The sequence below is a fragment of the Zeus faber genome (genome assembly GCF_960531495.2).
Source record: "Zeus faber genome assembly, chromosome: 9".
In the NCBI taxonomy this organism is placed as follows: domain Eukaryota; kingdom Metazoa; phylum Chordata; class Actinopteri; order Zeiformes; family Zeidae; genus Zeus; species Zeus faber.
The window spans coordinates 28472996-28495217 of record NC_137197.1 but is presented as its reverse complement, the minus strand read 5'-3'; the positions used below and the strand labels follow the sequence as shown (position 1 = coordinate 28495217).

The window sequence follows — 22222 nt, the reverse complement described above, 5'->3', positions numbered from 1 at the left end:
GTACAACAAGTACATTTGTCACAGTATCAAACCAACTGTATGTCACAGTCAGAGCCAGCCAGACATTCTCTAGAAACAAGTGTAACGAGCAGAGTTTTAATTTGTTTCTGTAGTGAAAGCTAGAAAGTAAAGTAATTTGACTGTTGTTTTTTTCAAATGTGATAAAATAATGATTGCGAAACGCAGCACTGATAGTTGTTACTCATGGAATTCATGAAACGAAAGAATTCAAAGCCTTTATTTACAAAGCGCAACAGGTCGGGAGAGTCACGCCGACGTCATAACGGGGGCGCCGTTGCGCCGCGCAACCCATTCCGGAAGTGACGCCGTGTACCCCGCCAGCAGCACGACGACGCTCCGGGCCCGTCGTCACGGCGGCTCCGCTGTGAACCACCACCCCGAGAGGACGCCAGCCGAGCGCCGCCAGGTCCCCTCCCAGGTCCCCTCCCAGGTATCAAGCGAAACACCAACGCTGTACCGAACGTTATTTAGAGGAGGGGGAGGGGGGGGGCGCGGGATCAGTTTTTCTAAAATGGTGAACGTAGTGGAATTCTGCGTAGTATACACGCTTGCGCTAGTAGGTAAGTGACAGCTGACCGCGCTGTTGCTGTTGCGCTCAAAGGGGAGGGCGGTCCGACTGTTGCGTTCGTGTGCGCCGAACGGTCTGTTAAGCGTCGAAGTTCCTCCTGTTTGCCTCAGGTTGTGGCATTATGGAGGAGAGCGAGGAACAGAAGTCAGATAGCACTGCAGATAGGAGAAGCTGCGTGGGGGAAAGCTTCAGGTAAGGCGTCATTTGTATGTATGTATGTATGGATGGATGTATGTGTGTGTATGGGTAAATGACTTAATGTTGTTTTTTTTTAAGGAGGGGTGAAACATTGAGAAACATGTAATTATAGTTGTTGTTTTTTCTCAAGACTTTTTTGTTTGCTTGTTATTTTGTTTATTCGCCTGTCTATTGTGTTGAAAGACTTCGTTTGTTCGATTTTTGACATAATTTGTTAATATACATTTTTTTTTGGTTACTGTTATGAAAGTGAATGTTCAAATGGAACGGGAAGTCAATCGGAATTATTTCCTATTACCCTTTGATAATTCACTCAGTCCCAACCTGGTTCAAAATACATGAGAGGGTGTCCTGTCCCCCAACACTACCCTTGTGGGGAAATAGGCTTTTTCCCCATCTTGTACCAGAATTGGAACTTTGGCCTAAAAAGGGTGTTGCTCGCTTGGAGCACTGTTATATGGATGGAATGTTCAAGTCCTTTCAGCGATTAAAGCAGATGTATCAACTACCTCATAATCCCTTTTTATTTTTATTTTAAATTGTTTTAATACCTTCAATTAAGACATTTTATCAGGGGTAATCTCCAACGACAGGACTACTTCACAAAACGTCACCCATGGAAGCTCTTTTTCACGACGGCCAACCAATGGTTAGAACCATCTCTAGGGTTTAGGAAGTCCTGTTACCTCTTCTGTAAATTTTTGAACCGGAAAGACATAGACTTACTGTGCATGGGAGAGGGATATACAGTAGGTATAGAGATTGATCCAGAACTATGGAGAGACCTATGTAGCAATGGTGTTTCATGTACACGAAATTCAAGATACAGATTGATTCAGTTCAGTTTCTTATTTCAGACTTTTGTCAGTCACATGGGTACAACCCCAATCTCTCACCCCTTTGTTTTAGATGTGGCCTAATACAGGGCACTTTCATTCATTCCACTTGGCAGTGTAGTAACCTACAAGGTTTCTGGCGGGTGGATCTGTGATGCTTTATTCGCTATTCATGCAATCACCTTTCCAATGCACCCTGAGATTTTTGCCTTTTAGGCAACCTCTTAAACTCTTATCTTACACATAATTACTCCATCAAGCTTACAGAAATCCTACTGGCCAATGCTACAAATCGTATTGCAACCAAATGGAAGTCAGATCAGTTTGATTGTGGTTCTCAGAAGTGAACAGCTGCATACCACTGGAAAAGATAACTTACTCACGAAGAAATAGGAGATCTTTTTTTTTAATATAAAATATGGCAACCTTATCAATTATATGGCAAATCTCCCATCTCACATGGTTGAGAGATGACTGAGGTCCGTATAGTCCCTCTATTCTCACCACACTACTGTTGTGAAATAGTATTCTACTGTGGCTAAAGCTAACCTACCTATTTATTTTATTGTATTTTATTAAAAATAATTCTCGTCAATGTTTCACCTGTAATTACACTCTATTTTAATTGTTACGTCCAATGTATTTTATCGTCTGTTAATTATTTGTATTGTCATTGTGTGTCTATGATTTGTACAACTGTAAATAAATCCTCGCAGACCTTTTCACTGTCATCATATATGGAATCTGTTGGGCAAACGAATCCACTTGACACATGCTGGCAGACACGCAGACTGGTACTGTTTCATCTGGACTAAATGAGGCAACCAAGCTTTTATAACAGCATTACATATTGGGGAACATTTGTGCAACATAACCAAACTGTGGTGGCACACTGGAAACTAGAAAATACATATGAGGCGATGAGATAACACATATTTTATAATCAAGTGTTATTTATTTAGTAATTTTTAGACTTTTAAAGCCATTGTTTGTGGTGTCAAATTGGCCATACTTTATAGAGATTTTTTTAATATATAAAGGTACTCCTCACTTAACGACCAAGTGACGTTCCTAGGAAAAGGTCTCCAAGCGACTTCGTCGATAAGCAGGGACCTGTGTTATTTCACGGTAAGGGGGCGTGGCCATTGCGAACGCTAGTGTAGTGAATACTGACAGACTGCGGGAACGAGACTGTGAATGGTGATGCGCGATGAGATGCTTGATGCTGAGACGCAGCGCACACGGTGTGGCATTGTACGCAGCATACGATACAGACTGGTCAGAGAGCTATGTCCCAACGGTTGTTAAACAGGTTGGTCGTTAACTGAGGTGTGTGTGCGACACCAGAAAAAAATGACATTTCTCCTGCCTCATGTCAATGAACTATTTTTAGAAGGTTTAAAAAACACGTGTAAACCCGCTAATTTTGGTGTGAAAAGGTATAAGTTGGAAGGTTGGATCGGGCCCTAACCCCTGGCCATACACATGATGAAGAAGAAAGCATGATTCATCAGACCAGGCCACCTTCTTCCATTGCTCCATGGCATGGAGCAATGGAAGAAGGTGGCCTGGTCTGATGGTTCAGTTCTGACGCTCACGTGCCCATTGTAGGAGCTTTCAGTGGTGGACAGGGATCAGAAAGGGCACTCTGAACGCTCTGCAGCTACACAGCTCCATGCAAGCTGTGATGCACTGTATGTTCTGACACCTTTCTATCAAAGCTCAGAATGAATCTTTTCAGCAATTTGTGCAACAGTAGCTCTTCTGTGGGATCGGACCAGACAGGCTAGACATCGCTCCCCATGTGCATCAGTGTGCCCATGACAGGTGAAGAGAATAACATTGCTCATCTTGTGACAATGGCACCTGTCAAGGGGTGGGATATATTAGGCAGCAAGTGAACAGTCAGTTTTTGAAGTTGATGTGTTGGAAGCAGGAAAAAGGCAAGTGTAACGATCTGAGCGACTTTGACGAGGGCCAAATTGGGACAGCTAGACGACTGGGTCAGAGCATCTCCAGAACGACAGGTCTTGTGGAGTGTTCCTGGTATGCAGTGGTTAGTACCTACTAACAGTGGTCTGAACCGCCGACGGGGTCATGGGCGCCCAAGGCTCATTGATGCACGTGGGGAGCGAAGTCTAGCCCGTCTGGTCCAATCCCACAGGACTTAATTGATCTGCTGCTAACATCTAGGTGCCAGATACCACAGGACACCTTCAGAGGTCTTGTGGAGTCCATGCCTCGATGGTTCTGAGCTGTTCTGGTGGCCAATTTGACTTTTAAAAAAACAATGCTTTGAAATGTCTCTAAATCCCTCTAAAAATGACAGAATATATATGATTTAATTTTTAAATATGTGTTTTGTCATCGCCTCGTATGTATTTTCTAGTTTCCAGTGTTTCCCAATATGTAATGCTCTTATAAAAGCTTGGTTGCCTCATTTAGTCCAGATTAAACTGTACCAGTCTGCGTGTATGGCGGCATTGTGTCAAGTGGATTAGTTTTCCCAACAGATTCCAATATGGATTATAAGGAAAAGGCACAAAGCTAGATCGGGCGAGTAGGGGGTGCATTTTGTGTGGTTATTTCAATTTTGCAATAGGCCTTATTTGGTTAATTTTGTTTGTTAAAACCATTAGAGTAACTATTTGACCCTTGATTACGCTCTGGTTTATTCAATGCATATTCGGTGTGTGTGTGTGTGTGCGTGTGCGTGTGCGTGTGCGTGTGCGTGTGCGCGTGCGCGTGCGTGCGTGCGTGCGTGCGTGCGTGCGATAATAAAAACAAAGAATGTCCCCCTGCCTTCAGGTTACACATGGTCACTTGGAACGTGGCCACGGCCGATCCTCCAGATGATGTTTCCTCACTGCTCGATCTGAGCTCCTGCAAGAAGCCAGACCTCTTTGTGGTCGGGTAGGTGAAAACTTGCATCAGGACTGTAAAAATTGGTGAGGCGGCCATTTATTTATGAACATTTTAACATTTCTGCTAAATTTACCTATTCTACTTGAACCCAACCTGTAGAGAGAAATCCAAGATTCTTGTACTTATCCAAAGTTTTGTGGGGAAAAAAGTAATGCTTAGATTTATTATTAGTACCTGATCACTGTATAACCTAGAATAAACTGTTTTAATAAGTTCATAGAATAACCATAACCATAACCATAACCTTCCCTTTGTCTCCCTTAATACTTACCTCTGCCCTGCACCAAATATACTACTATACCACATATACTATACCATACCAAATATATAAATACTTACCCTCAATACTTCAATAGTGATTCTTTAAAGTTGTTAACATTTGTCTTAATAGGCTGTGCGTGTGCATGTGTGCGTGTGTGCGCAGTCTCCAGGAGGTGTACTCTGGTCCTTTGAGGTTCATTTCGGACATTGCCTTTGACGACCCCTGGAGCCAACAGTTTATGTCCACCTTAGCACCGCAGGGATACTTTAAGGTATGGATCAATTGGACATATTCATGGGCGCGTCCCAGTTTACCCCGATATTTTTGCCATTAGCCCAGAACCAAATGAATTGAATGTGTCTTAACTGGGGCTGTCAAAGTTACTGGGATAATAATGCCTTTTTAACGTGTTAGTGTTGCTTTAATTTAGCAGGTTGTGTGTTTTTGCTGGTCTTGCGCAGGTGTCTTCCATCAGAATGCAGGGTCTGCTGCTACTCTTCTTCTCCAAAATGGACCACGTGCCCTTCATCCGGGACATCCAGGCCACATACACACGCACAGGCGTTTTCGGTTACTGGGTGAGTAGTCTCACATCATGTGAGTGCACTAAAATGTGTTTAAACGCGCCGTTTCACTTTCTTTCGCTTCCTATATGTTTCGACCAGTCATGTTGCTGGGGGCAAGGGTCTGTTGGCACGCGATACATGGAACGAGTCCCCACTGGAAATAACCTGACCAGTGGAACCAGAGCAATAATATTGTAATTGGAACGTGACATGGCTGACCATCGATTGCCAGGGACTAAAAAACCCTTTTAGAAAAGGACTGCTGGGATCCCAGATTGCTCCTTGGCTAATGGTGAAGACATTGAATTTTTCCCGAAGCCAGTAGGAACACAAGCTAAAACATTCTGTCTGGACACCTATGTTCCAAGACAGTTTCTGTCAAGTTTTCCAATCTCTCTGTGTTATTGTCTATCTGCTATATTGTATGCTGTTTTAACTCACATGCTATATAGCACTTTAGTCAACTCTGGTTGTTTTTAAATGTACTTTATAAATACAATTACCGTAATTTCCGGACTATAGAGCGCACCTGTATATAAGCCGCATCCGCTCTATTTAAAAAAAAAAGAGATATACAAGCCGCACCGGGCTACAAGCCGCAGATATCTATGTTGAAAAATTAGATATTTACTGCATGTACAGAACGATTTTAAACTGTAAATGTACATGTATGTACCTGAACAGATTCTTTCCGAACAGTGCCTTTTAATACGGCAGCAACTTTGCTGATTAAAACGGAACAGAACCAAGAGAAAAAAAATGGCATTTATTTACCTTCATTTCTCCTGTGTTTGAAACCACAAGTCACTTTAATCATCTTCGCTGAAACCCATGAAGTCGTCTTCTTCAGTGTCGGAGTTGAACAGCCTCAGAAGCGCTTCGTCACATCAGTCTCCATCAGTCTCGCTCTCCGTGTCACTGTCATCCTCCGGTGAAGTTGACTCTGAAGGTGCGCCGCTCTCTTCGCGTAGCAGTCCAGCCTTTCGGAACCCGTTGGTGATGGTGGATTTTTTCACAGCACTCCACGCTGTTAGGGTCCACTGACAGACATCAGAAAAAGATGCTTTTCGCATGCGGCCAGTTTTTGTGAATGACTTCTCACCACTTGTCATCCAAGCCTCCCACTCAACCCGGAGTGCAGCTTTAAATGCCCGATTCACACTGATGTCGATGGCCTTCAACTTAAAACTTGCATCATACGAACTTCTTCGTGTGGGTTCCATGATGAAGGGGCGAGGATTTGAAAATAATTACCAGTTGGTAATTTATCGTCCGCGTTCCATCTGCTAAAGAAAAAGTAGCGTATTCGTCTTTGCTTTGATTTTTCGTCTATCTTATTTTTGATTCTAATTCCGGTTAGAGCGCCCCTAGCGGCGGAAGAAAAATCCACAGAATAGCCACACCTTTGTATAAGCCGCATGGTTCAAAACCTAGGAAAAAAGTAGCGGCTTATAGTCCGGAAAATACGGTAACTTGACTTTACTAAAGACCTTCACCCATATTTTAAGCTGTTAACAATGTCCTACAATGTTCAATGTTCATGTTGGTATGTAGGTTTTTCCACTTAAAGTACTGCATATTATTGGGCTAGCTGGGTATTATTACTCCACTTCTTATCAAGCAGATGTCAGGAAAAGTCGTCCAGGACTTATTTTAGATTCATGACGGGTCAAAAACAACCTGCACGATTTGGTCAAGATCGTGGTTTTTTTTGTTTTCTTTTTCCCAGGGCAATAAAGGCGCCGTGTCCATCCGTCTGTCCTTCTATGGCCACATGCTCTGCTTCCTCAACTGCCACCTGGCGGCTCACATGAAGTACGCCACAGAGCGCGTGGACGAGTTTGAGTACATCCTGGACACGCAGACCTTTGACTCGCCCAACGCTCAGAGGGTTCTGGACCACAGGTCAGCACGCTGCCCGTCCTGTCGGAAAAGCACAGACAGTGCTTATTTGTACACCTGAACTCATCTAGCAGAGAAATCCCTCCTCAAAGATCCTGACCTGAGCTTTATCACATTTCTCAGAGGCAGGTAATGGGTGGGAACATTAGCTGGTTAACTCCACTCCCCCACTAGACTACCTGTGATTACCCACAGGTAGGCAGACAATCAGCTAACCCTCAAGACACAAACTTGCAGGGCTGACATGTTTAAATTGCTAAATGTACATTAAAATACATTTTAATTGCAAACGTAAGCACTATAAAATGTAGAAATGTATGTTATAGGCTTTTAAGCCTAATGTATTAAGCCAAAATGTATATAAAGTTTTTACCCTTTAGACATAATAGGCAAAGATTTTTGCGTTATCCAAATACCAGCACAATTGTGATGTGATTAATGACAGGCACAGGATATTAAAAACGCCATTATATACAGTATAATATGAATTGAACAGAATAAGATTAAATAAAATTGCTCACTAAAACAAGCAAACCAAAATACAATTAAAGTGTGTAAAATGTGTAGAGTATAAAAAATAACGTGAAAATATATAATACTCTCCATAAGTATGTTATTTATTTATTTTTTGTTAATATTGTATTTATATAATATTTTAAAAACCATAAAACAATAAGTACTATAGTTAGTTATTTTTGTGCAGAAGAGGTATAAACAGTATTTTTCACACATAAATATTAATAGTAAAATAAGTTATTGAAATAAATCCTCACAGTCCAGTGCGTGTGTGCCTTCGCTTTGTGAACCTGACGTGACAGTGGGTGCGCTCCTTTTCAGCCAGGGCACCTCCCGACGAGGAAGGAGCATAGACTATCTATTATATAAAGGGGGGAAACAGTTGCCAGCATCAGGAGACGGCAACTTAAACAAATAACGCGGCATAAAACTGTAAAACTCTGCAAATAAAAGAATGGCTCATCACCCAGTGAGACTCGGTTCCTTTCCTTCCTACACAAAGCTGTTCAAAATAATTGGATCGTTCGTGAACGACTCAACACTACAGAACAATATCAGTCACGTTTCCAGTTTTGGGGCTGAACTACATATAACTAGATATGATCACACAGTCCCTCATAATAAACAACACGTATCATAGATATCAAAGTCGCCTGAGTACAAAACAGGAAGTGCTGTGGAAGACGATAGTACTGTGAATCACGTACGTTGTTATGTTAGTATAGTTCCCCAAACGAGCATACCTTTTCTTTAGTCTTTTTTTATTTTTTTATTATTAAGACCAATATTGCGATTGCGATTTAGTATGCTTTTTTTTTTTCTTTAAGTTCCTTATCTTCTGTATTATTCACTTAACACAAGCAATATATCATTCTATAGTAAGACCAACACAACATTGGATACAGTCAACATATAAACTGCCTTTTCCTGTCAGCCAGGCCATCATGTTATGATGAAATTAGATGAATTGATGCATGAATTGAGATGAATACCATGTCCTCATTGAACTATTGAGTTGTAAAAAGAAATACCTTCAGTCACAGCAGAATATTGACTCAATGATTTAACTTCAAGCCGTATAATTGTTCGAATCTCAAAATTAACAATCGAAAAATATGCAGTGTTTCTGCAGAAATGTATTTTTTTCCATACGGCACCCTGCTTGGTGTGCTCAGGGACAGCTTTATGCTCATTAAATTAAAAAAACAAACCAAAAAAAAACAAACATGCATTATTCTGGAAGTGGCTCCGTCTCTACAGGTGTTCCGGGCTCTGCCAGCATCACACTGTGGCCCAGGCCGTAGCACCGGGGGCAGCGCGGAGGGTAAAAACATCAGTTGCCAAGGAGAAAGTGTCCCCATTACACATGGTTTCGTTCCATACGTGCTTGTTTAGTTCCATTAGGAGACGGAAAATAAAATAAAAATGCACTGTTCTTGCACGAGAGGGGGACAGGTGCACAAAATGTGCCCCGTCGCTCCCACTCCACCACGTATTTCTCACTGCGAGAACCCCAAAATAAGTCAAATTGTGTTGTTGTTTTTTAAATTTTAGTTTTTTTTCTACATATATATTTCTTCACTCATGCTGTCAGTGAAACCACGCCAGTTCCTTTCCAAACATAGATTTGGATATGTTTTCCAACATACGTTACATGAACACCCACGCGCAACTTAGGTGGTATAAAGCATCCGTTCTCTGTGATCTGGCATAAAGGTGCAACCTTTCTCCAAAGAAAACAAATACAGAGTCTTTTTATTGTAGATGTGTTTATTGTAATTGAATGAAACCAAAAAAGTGTTGTGCGTAATGGGAACACTTCTCTGTCACTCTCTTACCCAAATCTAATATTACGGGGGGTTATCGCCCAAGGCTACTTCCAATCCCTACTTAGTATGCACTGTCGGCAAGTTGCAAGGCATACATAAAACCCTTTTTTAAATAATTGTTACGGTAGATATCGATAGATAAACGCAACGTGTTACATCCAACAAGGATGTTATTTCGATCACCCACTCATTATTTGGAGTACCCATCGTACTCACAAGAAACTTCTGCCATATTTCTAACCTCCTCTTTATCTCCCCCTCTACCTGTGCCCTCTCCTCCTCTTCTGTGTAGGCTGGTCTTCTGGTTTGGGGATCTCAACTTCCGGATCCAGGATCACGGCATGCACTTTGTACGCTCCTGCATCAATGACCGCACCTTTCACCTTCTGTGGAGCAAAGACCAGGTGAAGCCCTCTATATACTTCATTTTAACGACGTATGCGTCATTGTGCCTGAAGGATTAAAAAGTATCACCACCAGGAGACAGATGAGGGTTGAATCCGTCACCGACACCAGAATATCTTTATTGAGAAGAAGACATGTGTAGAACGACTGCTGGAAAAAACCACATCGGCACCACCCTCCGTTCTGTTTCTCCAATATCTCCCTCCGTGCTTGTACATAACTGTCTCTGACCTTTTTCTCCTTATTGTTGCAGGTTTCCACGGCGACTTGTAAAATGATCTGGCAAGAATATTTATGGCTGTAAATGGGAGTAATTGCAGACAAGCAACACAAGTTTCCCTTTAAAAGTTTCCGCCATTGTTGTAGTTCGTTCAGAGTCTGCTGCGGACCTGCCTGCCGATCAGCTACAACATTAAAACCACTGACAGGTGTAGTGAATAGCATTGCCCATCTCGTTCCAATGGCACCTGTCAAGGGGGAGGGATTGGGATAGTGGGATACTGTTTGATAGGCAGCAAGTGAACAGTCAGTTCTTGAAGCTGATGTGTTGGAAGCAGGGAAAATGGGCAAGCGTAAGGATCTGAGCGACTTTAACAAGGACCAAATTGTGATGGCTAGATGACAGCGTCTCCAAAATGGCAGGTCTTGTGGGGTGTTCCCGGTATGCAGTGGTTAGTACCTACCAAAAGTGGTCCAAGGAAGGACAACCGGCGACAGGGTCATGGGCGCCCAAGACTCATTGATTTGCGTGGGGAGCGAAGTCTACCCCTTCTGGTCTGATCCCACAGAACAGCTACTGTAGCACAAATTGGTGAAAAAGTGAATGCTGCTTTGATAGAAAGATGTCAGAACACACAGTACATCGCAGCTTGCTGCGTATGGGGCTGTGTAGCTTCAGACCGGTCAGAGTGTTCATGCTGACCCCTGTCCACCATTGAAAGTGCCTACAATGGACACGTTGGCATCAGAACTGAACCACAAGATGTTGTGGATGGCGTGTGCATTGTTAACCTGGGGGAGATATGGCACCAGGATGCACTATGGGAAGAAGGCAAGCTGGTGAAGGCAGTTTGATACTCTAGGCAATGTTCTGCTGGAATTCCTTAGGTCCTGGCATTTTGGTGGATGTTACTTTGACACGTAGCACCTACCAAAACATGGTTACAGACCAAGTGTACCCCTTCGTGGCAACAGCATTCGCTAATGGCAGTGGCCTCTTTCAGCAGAATAATGCACCCTGCCACACTGCAGAAATTGTTCAGGAATGGTTTGAGGAACATGACAAAGAGTTCAAGATGTTGACTTGGCCTCCAAATTTACCCAGATCTCAATCAGATCGAGCATCTGTGGTATGTACTGTAACAACAGTCTCGATCCATGGGGGCCCCACCTCACGACTTACAGGACTTAAAGGATCTGCTGCTAACGTCTTGGTGCCAGATACCACAGGACACCTTCAGAGGTCTTGTGGAGTCCATGCCTCCACGGGTCAGAGCTGTTTTGGAAGCATGAGGGGGACCTACACAATATTAGGCAGGTGGTTTTAATGTTGCTGCTGATCGATGTATAAGGGCCTTAACAGGGACCTTTTCGACCCAAGGGAAGCCGGCCTGCTAGTGGCTAATTTCCGTTCACAGGTCCGAGCCTGGTAGAGAGGGGGTGAGTTTAATTTGTGTGTGTGTGTGTGTGTGTGTGTGTGTGTGTGTGTGTGTGTGTGTGTGTGTGTGTGTGTGTGTGTGTGTGTGTGTGTGTGTGTGTGTGTGTGTGTGTGTGTGTGTGTGTGTGTGTGTGTGTGTGTGTGTGTGTGTGTGTGTTCCGTCCCGTCCCCAGTTAACTGCGATGAAGAAGAAGGAGGCCATTCTCCGGGAGTTCCACGAGGGTCCGCTGGACTTCCAGCCCACCTACAAGTTTGACCTCAACTCTGACACCTACGACAGCAGGTAGGGCTCAGGATACACGCCCGGATAATCCCCTGCTTCTAGATTTCTCTCTTTAGCTCCATTCTTTCTTTAAAAACTTTCCAAAATCAATTCTTAATTGCACATCTTCTGGTTCCTGTTGTTATTGAACCTTTGCCTCTCTTCCACTTCGCAGGCCCTACCGGACATGGTTTGGCTTTAAGTAAGCTCTCATCGTCAAAATCACATTCCAGCTCCAACCTTAACCTAAATGACTTAAACCTGAATCCTCTTTTAATTTGCCTAACCTTTGATATGTATACATTTTGTAATTGTATGTATATCATTGCATACTTTTTAACATGTATGCAGTAACGTCTTTTATTGTCTATTTACACAATGCCTTCGTTTTACTTTGTTTACTGCCAATGAAGCTGCCACTGTAAATTTGCTGTAGCCAAATTGTAGGCTTCAAAATACCCCATTGACCCCATAACACACCGGAAGTGGATCCTAATTTACAGTAGTTGATTTGAGGCTAATGCTTGTACAGCAGACGGGAGGCCATCTACTCTAACCTTCACCTCACCCATGTCTCACCATCCCTCCACCAGAAACTGGCTTCTTTATACATATACTCTTGCAGTCGTTGCCTTGCCTTACCTGTTAGGCCTTTTTTATCCGCTGCCTACAATGTGCATGGTTCTAAACAGGAGCTTCGTCAATGCAGGATCTATCAGATTGAATGAACTGCCTATGTCTTGGCATGTCAAACAAAAGATGCTACAGTCCTCACATATGATACTGAAATACCCTACAGTAATTGATCTACAATTACGAATAGTTGGGAAAAACTGGTTTTCCAACAGTTCAAATATTAAAAAATATTTAAAAAATTAAAATCACTTTGTAGCGATGATGACCTTTAATTAATATTTACAGTTTAGTTCGGCGGCACCAATTTTGCAATTATAATTGGAAAATTAAAGTCAGTTTATGGCCACATGGGCGGTGATAGAGGTCCATACTCTTCGTCGCCTGTCCTCCATTCAGAAATTCTCACACAGAATATCAGATAAATACCCAACTACTTCTAAATCAAACAATGAATGTTTATTCATAATAAAATAATTCAATAATATGGTAAAAAGGTTGAGGTAGAAAAATGTAATTAAAGAAAGTTAAACACGAACACACACGGGAAGTGAAGAGGTTGTTCTGGTGAGGGGGATGTATTTACTATAGATTGAATTGGAGGGATTGCATTTGAATGTGCACAAAGCACCTTGTGGGAATGTGCACCTTGTGGCGTGCCCTTTGTGGGGAGCACGCAGTCCACTTTGGTCTTGCACCATTGAGAGATCTTGGCACCGGCAGCCGTAAGCTGTTTGAGTACATGATCGATCTCTTCCAGGTGGGAATCCAGCGTGGGACTCTGCATCAGGACATCATCAACATATATCAAGGTACCTCGAGTCCTAGCGTCAGGGCATGCCTTGTTTGGGAAGATGTTGAGTTTCGGCAGTTGAGTTAGCATAGCCAAATGGACACCTTGTGAATGTGTATTGTCTGCTGGCGAAAGTGAAAGTTAGTTTGTGTTGATTTCGCCCATATACCGGGATGGTCCAGAATCCTGATGCCACGTCCATGGAGGAGAAGTACTTTGTGTCCCTGACTTTGGGGACCTCTTGTCCCAGTTGGGTTATGTGCCATCTGGACAGGGGAACCTGTTGGTTCAGTCTGGGTAGTCAATGGTCAATCACCAATTACTGTTGTGTTTTAGCACCGGCCAGAGTTGTGCTGAGTAGGTTCTGTTGCTGGGCTTAATGGGTCGGGGGCTGTCTCTAAGGACCCCGCTGTCATGCCTTGAGAAGTTGACGGGGGTTGTCTCCAGCGACACATCAACCGGCATGACTGTAACCGTCTGGAGGACAATCTGTTCGGGGTAGGTAAGTTCCCGACCACACCCGGCGTTGCCGTCTAGCGTGTTGAAAAGCGTGACAGAAAGATTGCAATGGCCCCAAGGGGCTTTGTGTAGGCCACTCCTCCCTCAGTGTGATTGGGGAGTAAGGCCCTAGGGACGTGCCCTATCACCGGAATTCCCAGTTAGGAGTCATGGTAATCCGTGCTGACTAACCAACCCAATGGGGTGGCTTTGGGTGGGTGGACCTAGAGCACAGCTCCAATAGAGGGGCGGCCTCTACAGATAGCCCTAGGTCAAGGAAAAGGGGAGAAGGTTGAGAGAACGCCTGGGCGTGAGTGCAGCATTGTCCCGGTAGGATTTCCAAGCATATGGACACTGCTAAAGTGCCGGTTGCTATGACAGCGTGACGTTCGTTTGCCACGTGGAAAGCTTCGGGATGGTCTGTCCTGATTTCATGTTCTCAGGATCCAAGGGGTGGAGTCCCTCCGGGCTCCCGTCAGGGACCATAGGACGTTGTTGACCAGGTCCACCTGGACACCTAGCCTGATGAGTACGTCGCTGCCGACATAGGCAGGGTGTCGGGGGTCGTGGACGACCAGAAAGAAATTAGTTTGTTCCATCTGGTTCCATCGCACTTTCTGGGCGCAGGAGCCATTAGCTGTCAAAATCCACTGAGGCTTGGGGTCCAGAAGGAAGAAGCCAGGTGTCCCCTTGAATGTAAGTTCAGGGTTGGCCTATGCCAGGAACCTGTACAATTTTCAGCTGTCGGCCCACAGGGCCAAAACCACGTCGTCAATATAGGTGCCCTCGAGCTCGACCTCGACCTCAGCCGTGCCTGCCGTTTGGTCGACTTCCGCTACCGGTGGATAGTCCGTCGGGACATTGTGTGTTGCCATGGTGGCCTCGAGGGCGTAGCATCAGGCTTCCATGTGTGTGGGAGGGGAGCAATGGGCACACACAAAGACTTGTGCTCAAATCCTCAACTGGCTTGAAGTCGATCAATGGCTCGAATCAGTTAAGGAGTTCTTTACCAATGAGCAAGGAAATGTGGCCCACCGTGGACACATACACAAGGTTGGTGCATTTCATGGGTCCGACCAAGAACTATCAATGCCCTTCCTTTCAAAGCTGTGTGCCTGGGGGTGTATGGTTGAATTTTGAGTGCACAGGTCTGCAGCTTCAGCTCTTTATTGGATCGCTGTGCTATCGACTGCAGATCATGAAAGAGGTCTAACGACATCAGGGTGATGTCCATAGCTGTATCAAGGAGGGCTTCATGTGTCGCGCTCCTTCATGGGTCGTCGACAGGTAGAGCTGTGCGACGCCTTTCTCCCTGAGTATGCACAGGAACTGGTGGAAGGGTGGAGCTACCTGCATTTATTTAGCATCCTGTTTGGAGGGATGTTCTCTTGGGTCTATCAGCACCACCAGAACTGAGCTTGGAGGTACTGTCTCCTCTAGGGCTGAACGGTTAACCGAATTCAGACAGACATTTTTTTTATTTTATGTTATACAATAACCAATAGGGCTGTCCAGGGCCAACTCTTCTTATTGGCAAGATAGGCAGCTTCCATCCCGATTCGGGGCGCGGCGAGGGAGCGATTGGGCGCAATTTGCGCACCTGTCTCCCTTTCCGACGGTACCAAAGATGTGCGTGCCAGCAATGCACACACCAGTGATGGGGTGCCCACAATTTGTGTGCTATAACAGTGTGTTTTTATTAGTGCGTATGGAACGAAACTGCATGTAATGGGGACACTTTCTCTGTGACTGTCTTACCTCTCTAATTAAGCGATTGTTTTAAACAAACCTTCATGCTGTCCCCCACCGAGATCCCGTGGTGCGCTGTGCAGGCTTGTGCTGTTGGCAGAGCCTGGAACACCTGCTTCCAGAGTTCCGTCTGTTTTTATTATAATTTTTTTTTCCTTTTAAATTTAATGTGCAAGGAGCAGCAATCGGATAAAGCTCATTCACTTGCATGCAAAAAGAGGATGTATGGGGACATATGCAACCCTGACCCAACATTTTTATAAAAGAGAATAAGATTCTGCAGAAATACTACATATTTTTCGAATGTTAATTTTCAGATTCAAACAATTGCAAGGCTTGAGGTTAAATGAATCAGTCAATATTTTACTGTGGTTTAAGGTTTTTCTTTTCTACAATTAAATAGTTAAAGATATTATTATTCATATCAATTTATGCATCAATTCAACTCGTTTCATGCCGCCCCACAGCAGCTTCACACATTCACCTCCTTTATAGAGAACTTCCCACGGCCAGCATTTATTAAATTAAATAATCTAAACTAATTATTTATTTATTAAATAATCATTTTAAGTACTAAGTTCATTAATTCAGTGTGATTCTCCTCAACCGTATGTTATACGTCACACAAGAGGCCGAGGCTGTGTGTTGTGTCGTGTTGTCAAAAACAGCTCACATCAGAGACTTTGTTTTAGAGGGATCATTAACCATACATTAAACTATTAATGCATATTATTAGGAAAGGTAGATTATTTTAGGAATTTTAGAAAAACATTAACAACTGGCAATTATGATATTACGATTATGATATTATGTTTTTTTTGCGTGTGTGTCGGTGACCGTCTAAGTAAATCGTCCGTTTACGAAATAACCGACCCAGCCCTAGGTGTGTTCCACTGGTGTGTCTCTGCTGGGTGTGACCCAGTTCGCACACCTGCCGTGGTGTGTTTCTGAGGCCGTCCATTTCTCCCATCTGGTCCGCTGTTTGCCTCAGGTACAGTTCATTGTGATACTGGACTTTGGTGGGCTGACGTTAAGGACCCGGCACACAGATCAGGAACAGAGACTGGATCTGTTCCTGCTCTGTGTGGCGGGTTCTGGCGTACACTGCAACCTCAGCCCACGATAGGTTTAGTTCCGGTTCTGTTGTCTTGCGGTCCTCTCATGGCTGAGTTCCAGTGATGCATATAATCTTCTCTGCGTTTGTAGTTCCTCCTACTTACTCAGGAGTTGTGAGTTGGCTGCCATGGTCCCTAACCTCTGTTTCTGGTGTTGTATTCCATTGTGTCAGCGGCGAGGTCGATCAAACTATGATCGAGCTGACTGCCGTCTATGTCTGAATCTCCTCTAGATAGCCCTGAGGTACTATTCTGCGTGTTAGTTCTGGGTAACTCGACCGTATGTATATGTATGTGACAAATAACCTATTGAATCTTGAATCGAATTGGAGGAGGGCATTCCCTGTGGTCGCAGAGCCCGGTGAATCGCTGCTAGTGGACATTTTTTGACTTATGGGTGCTTGACACGTGGAAGAATTAGTTAAGAGTTTTATCTTTAATGGGAATATTTTTTCCAAGATTTTTATAAAAAACAATATATTAAAAATAAAAAATAATAATTAACCTTAATTTAAATGAAGTAAAAAATTAATTGATCAAACTGAATAAAGTCACACTCTTCCTAATAAATTCAATACATTTTGAATGGTGAATCCTTCAATTTTAGTATTAAATATCCGATACCCCTGGAACACACCAGCACCTTTCTTTTCACTTTCATTTTTATACACGTTTAGCGGTATCACGTCAACATTCAACCTGTTCTTCCTTCGTCTGCAGTGCCTGCTCACCCCACCCCCTTAATTTTTACTCCTCCTCCAGTCCTCTACAAACCTCCATTGTAACTCTGCCCCTCATTTCTCTCCATCCCCTCCCGCTCTTCGAAACCTACCGTCCAGCGGTAAGAAGCGCAAGCCGGCCTGGACCGACAGGATCCTGTGGCGTCTGGGACCCGAGGACACACGGCCCGAGGAGGAGAGCGACGGATCATCCGGGAAGAGTGCCGCAGGGGACAGGGAGTTCCCGCTGATGATCCGGCAGGAGTCGTACGCCAGCGACATGGCGTACGGCATCAGCGACCACAAGCCCGTCACCGCCACCTTCACCCTGGAGGTGAGATGGAAACAGGCGACAATTTGCCCATTTTTTTCATGTCCATCTTTCATGCACTCCTCCTGTCTTTTTTTTTTTGGTCTGTCTGGATATCTGCCACAGGGGAAAATCATATGTCTTTGTCTACTTAAGCATGTTTAAGACTCCATAACCTCTAAAACAGTGAATTTCTGTAGTTAGAAATTTGAATTTGTGAACCATCCAAAGTGAATCATAGATCCTCAGTGAATCTGTGCAGTTTCAATATAAAGTGCAGCATAACTTTGCATTTAGCAGTTTAAAGTGGTAATTCATAAGATTGTTTTGTAAAAGAGGGGGAAAAAAAACCAAAAACAATCCCATATTTCATACTTTTTTTTTAAGATGGCATTTTCTAAGATACAGATTCAATGTGTTTATGTTATACATGTACTCTATGTATGTACTGTTCCTGGATTTTAGCGGCTGGGTCCGCCTTTCCGGGGTGAAATGTAAAGATCTGGCGCACGCACACTTGGAAAAAGCTGTGATAGCAAATTGCAGTCCATCGTCCTTTAATCAAATATTGAATCACGGCTCCCTGACCTGAAGTCGAACTACTGGAATACTTTGAAAACAACCCCTTTTTACGCTGAAGGGCTTGAAAAGTCCTTATAAAATACGTGATTATATACTGTAAAACCTGTGATATTCCCCCTGGTTTTGTTATTAAAATTGTAACATAATAAAACATTTCTGCAATCGCTTTTACGGCATAGATGATGTCAGGGAAATGTAAATTTGATCCAGCATGGTTGGAAATTGACACTGACATATAATAGTAGATGACAATGAGGTGAGTAAGATATACTAATATAAATAATAGACAATGAGACTAACATTATACTACATTTTAATTAATAAAGATCACATTGGAAATTGATTATTGTTTTGCATGAAAATAAAAAATTGTGCTTTAATTTCTTGAATGTTCTTGAATTTAATTCTGTAATGCCAGCATGAACCCACTTTTACTTTTTACTTTATATTTTTACATATTTACCTCTGGCATTCCTGCCTCATCCATTCTTCCATCTATTTAATCTGTGTTTGTTGCTCCGTATCTACCTTCTCCTCCCAGTTGAAGAAGATGTACGAGACCCCTCTGGTGCGGCTCTACGCTGAAGGAGACTGGAGCGCCGATATGGACGCTATGGTGGTCTACAGCCCCCTGCAGCCTTTCCGTTCCAGCTCCTGGGACTGGATCGGACTTTACAAGGTGCGTCGGTGGGGGCGACATCATGGCAGCTGGCAAGGGGTGGGATACTGTATATTAGGCAGCAAGTGTTCTCAGTTCTTGAAGTTAATGTGTTGGAAGCAGGAAAAATGGACAAGCGTAAGGATTTGAGCGACTTTGACAAGGGCCAAATTGTGATGGCTAGACAACTGGGTCAGAGCATCTCCAAAACAGCAGGTCTTGTGGGGTGTTCCCAGTATGCAGTGGTTAGTACCCACCAAAAGTGCTCCAAGGAAGGACAACCTGTGAACCGGCAACAGGGTCATGGGCACCCAAGTTTCATTGATGCACGTGGGGAGCGAAGTCTATCCCGTCTGCTCCGATCCCACAGAAGAGCTGCTGTAGCACAAATTACTGAAAAAGTTCATGCTGCTTTGGTAGAAAGGTGTCAGAACACACAGTGCAGCACAGCTTGCTGTGTATGGGGCTGTGTAACCACAGACCGGTCAGAGTGTCCATGCTGACCCCTGTCCACCACTGAAAGCTCCTACAATGGACACGTGAGCATCAGAACTGGACCATGGAGCAATGGAAGAAGGTGGCCTGGTCTGATGAATCATGTTTTCTTCTACATCATGTGGATGGCCGGAGTTAGGGTCCGATCCGATCAAGCATCTGTAGGATGTGCTGGAACAACAAGCCTGATCCATGGGGGCCATACCTCACGACTTACAGGACTTAAAGGATCTGCTGCTAACGTCTTGGTGCCAGATACCACAGGACACCTTCAGAGGTCTTGTGGAGTCCATGCCTCCACGGGTCAGAGCTGTTTTGGCGGCATGAGGGGGACCTACATAATATAAGTGGTTATTAGTGGTGGTTTTAATATTGTGGCTATCGGTGTATACCCTAATATAAATATAATGAATAAATATAAATCCCGATTTTAAAGTAAAATTAGAGCCTCCCTCCGTCAATGTGTCTTAGGTCGGCTTCTGCAGCGTGTCGGACTATATCACCTTCACCTGGGTGAAAGACGACGAGGTGGCCTTCAACGAGGAGCTCACACAGGTATTACTGGAGGCCTGAATGTGGATAATGTCCTGGTACTATACAAAAGCATTACTCGAAATTTAAGTAACAGTGTTTAAATTCACGCTTGGATTCCGGTAGCTCTACGTTAGCAAGGAGGAGATCCCGGTGCTGGGAGGAGAGTGTGTGTTGTGCTACTACAGCAGCACACTTGGCTGTCTTATAGGAATCAGCGAGCCATTCAAGGTGAGTCTATACTGTAGGTCTCTTTTGATAAACACTTTTATTTTAACACTCTCAAACAATGACTGTTTTGGACACATTTGGACAGGATTTCACTTACAGTAGATATACCATAAGCTTTAATTGTTAAATAAATACATAAATGTGTCATTTTTTTTAAGGTCCATCAGTCCAACATTGCCCTTGAGGAGGGTCTGGTGACGGAGCAAATCAACGAATTAGACAAAGCCACAGCCAGCTAAGACCCTGTGTGGGCGGCACAACCTCAACATCGCCATTAGATGTAGCACCACCTCCAGAAACTGGTCTTTTCTTTCGTTTTTTTTTTTTGTCTATTTGGCCATAAAACATTGCTCCTTTGTAACAGAGCTTTTGTAGTGTTTCCTAACCCTAACCTGCCACTGAAGGAACAGATTAGGACACGATACCTGTATGTAACTGTCTCAAATGCCAGTTACTCAAACTCCATGGAACCAATGGTGTGTGTGTGTGTGTGTGTGTGTGTGTGTGTGTGTGTGTGTGTGTGTGTGTGTGTGTGTGTGTGTGTGTGTGTGTGTGTGTGTGTGTGTGTGTGTGTGTGTGTGTGTGTGTGAGACAAACCCTGGCATAGTTTTGTTTTTTTTATCCATATACTAATATGTTTTTAAAATGTTCACCTTTAAATTGTTGATCTGAATTCATAGTTGAACTTAAATTTTATTTATGAAGCCTCTTAAAATCCACGCAGGTTTGTTACAGAAATTGGTTCTAAAAATTTTTTAAAAATAGATGGGAGGCATGATGGATACATTTCCAAACATTTACAGTATATTTGGTTGCCTTTTTGCAAACAAATGCATGGCGACAGAAAGATGCTCAACTACCGAGTTAGAACATGAGCAGAACTCTTGTGTTATTTGAGGTGATGGAATATTATCAATTACCAGCAAGAAACCAGCATTATGATTCAAAGTACAGAAAGGTTTATGTTTAACGCTGGATATAGTTTGGGTGTTTTGAGTTGTTTTCAAATTATTGATGTGCACATTTTGTTTATTTTATTTTCACAGCATATTTGCATTCTGAGTCGTCTTTTATGTTTACACACGATAGACACATATTGTTTGCATGTTGTCACTTAGATGGTTCACTCTGAGGGATTTGTGTGTTTTTGTAGTTTAAATAGGATATTGTTAGGCTCAAATGTCTCACAGATTCACCCTGCTTTCACCCAACGGACAGGAAACTAATTTCAAATTAGAAGCTGACCAGAACTCCCTTTTTCAACTGGACCATTCTTTTTGGCCTGTAGTTAAAATACTGAGTCTGGGATGTCTGTGTTCAACATGTATTTTGTTCTTGGAATCAAAAAACATTTTATTTTTATTGTATTTTTTTAATTAATAAAAGTAATATATTTTACAAAATCATAATGGCACCATAATGTTCCATTATACCTTTTATGATGAAAACATCCCGGGTCATAATTATACATTTTTCCCCAGTCATTCCATTTCAATAATACAAAACTATACATGAAGTTAAAAGTATAGATATTGCACTGTTCTGTGTGTTTACTGAGCGTGAGACATGTGACGGTAAATGTGCATTGAGAAAGAATATAAATATAATTAAGAAAGTCAAACTAATTAAGAAAACCAGTTGGATTCAGCAAGTGCCTATTTAAATAGTATTTCTACATTTTAATGCATTGCTGCTCAACTTTGAATGGCTTTGATTTTTTTCGTCTCGGAGACTTATTGATTTTAACTTTTTGCACACTAATGAAGCAAATGTCACTGTATGTCACTTATTTTGTCTATAACAGTCGAGTGTTCTATTTTTTCCCTGTGCTGTACTCTTACTTTTCAGATTTAGATTATTAAAAAAGATCTCACTTTATGCATGTCTGTTTTATTATTTGGTAACATTTAATGTGACTCACAGCTCGCTGTGTAGATGCAGGGGAAATTTTTTTTAAAAAA

At 43.0% G+C, this 22222-nt stretch overlaps 1 protein-coding gene across 2 annotated transcripts; it reads left to right on the top strand.

Annotated features, from left to right (window-relative positions):
* The first annotated feature begins 333 nt into the window (after window positions 1-333).
* On the top strand, window positions 334-22139 carry inpp5ka (inositol polyphosphate-5-phosphatase Ka). 2 transcript variants are annotated; one of them, XM_080006295.1, is made up of 14 exons: window positions 334-451; window positions 700-781; window positions 4432-4536; window positions 4973-5081; window positions 5272-5388; window positions 7106-7281; window positions 9916-10027; window positions 11859-11968; window positions 12123-12149; window positions 17575-17788; window positions 18888-19025; window positions 19971-20054; window positions 20157-20261; window positions 20420-22139. In XM_080006295.1, the coding sequence occupies exons 2-14, from the start codon at window positions 711-713 to the stop codon at window positions 20498-20500; spliced, it is 1449 nt and encodes a 482-aa protein (XP_079862421.1). In that variant the 5' UTR covers window positions 334-451; window positions 700-710; the 3' UTR covers window positions 20501-22139. The 2 variants fall into 2 exon arrangements, with proteins under 2 accessions (XP_079862421.1, XP_079862422.1); XM_080006296.1 differs by lacking the exon at window positions 12123-12149.
* The last annotated feature ends 83 nt before the right edge of the window (window positions 22140-22222 follow it).

What these genes read in the sequence shown, in the direction of transcription:
- inpp5ka (XM_080006295.1), top strand. Translation starts at nt 711, where the DNA reads ATGGAGGAGAGCGAGGAACAGAAGTCAGATAGCACTGCAGATAGGAGA. An exon ending in CCAGACCTCTTTGTGGTCGG is followed by an intron (nt 4,537 to 4,972) that starts GTAGGTGAAAAC and finishes GTGTGTGCGCAG; the next exon opens with TCTCCAGGAGGTGTACTCTG. An exon ending in CAGAGGGTTCTGGACCACAG is followed by an intron (nt 7,282 to 9,915) that starts GTCAGCACGCTG and finishes TCTTCTGTGTAG; the next exon opens with GCTGGTCTTCTGGTTTGGGG.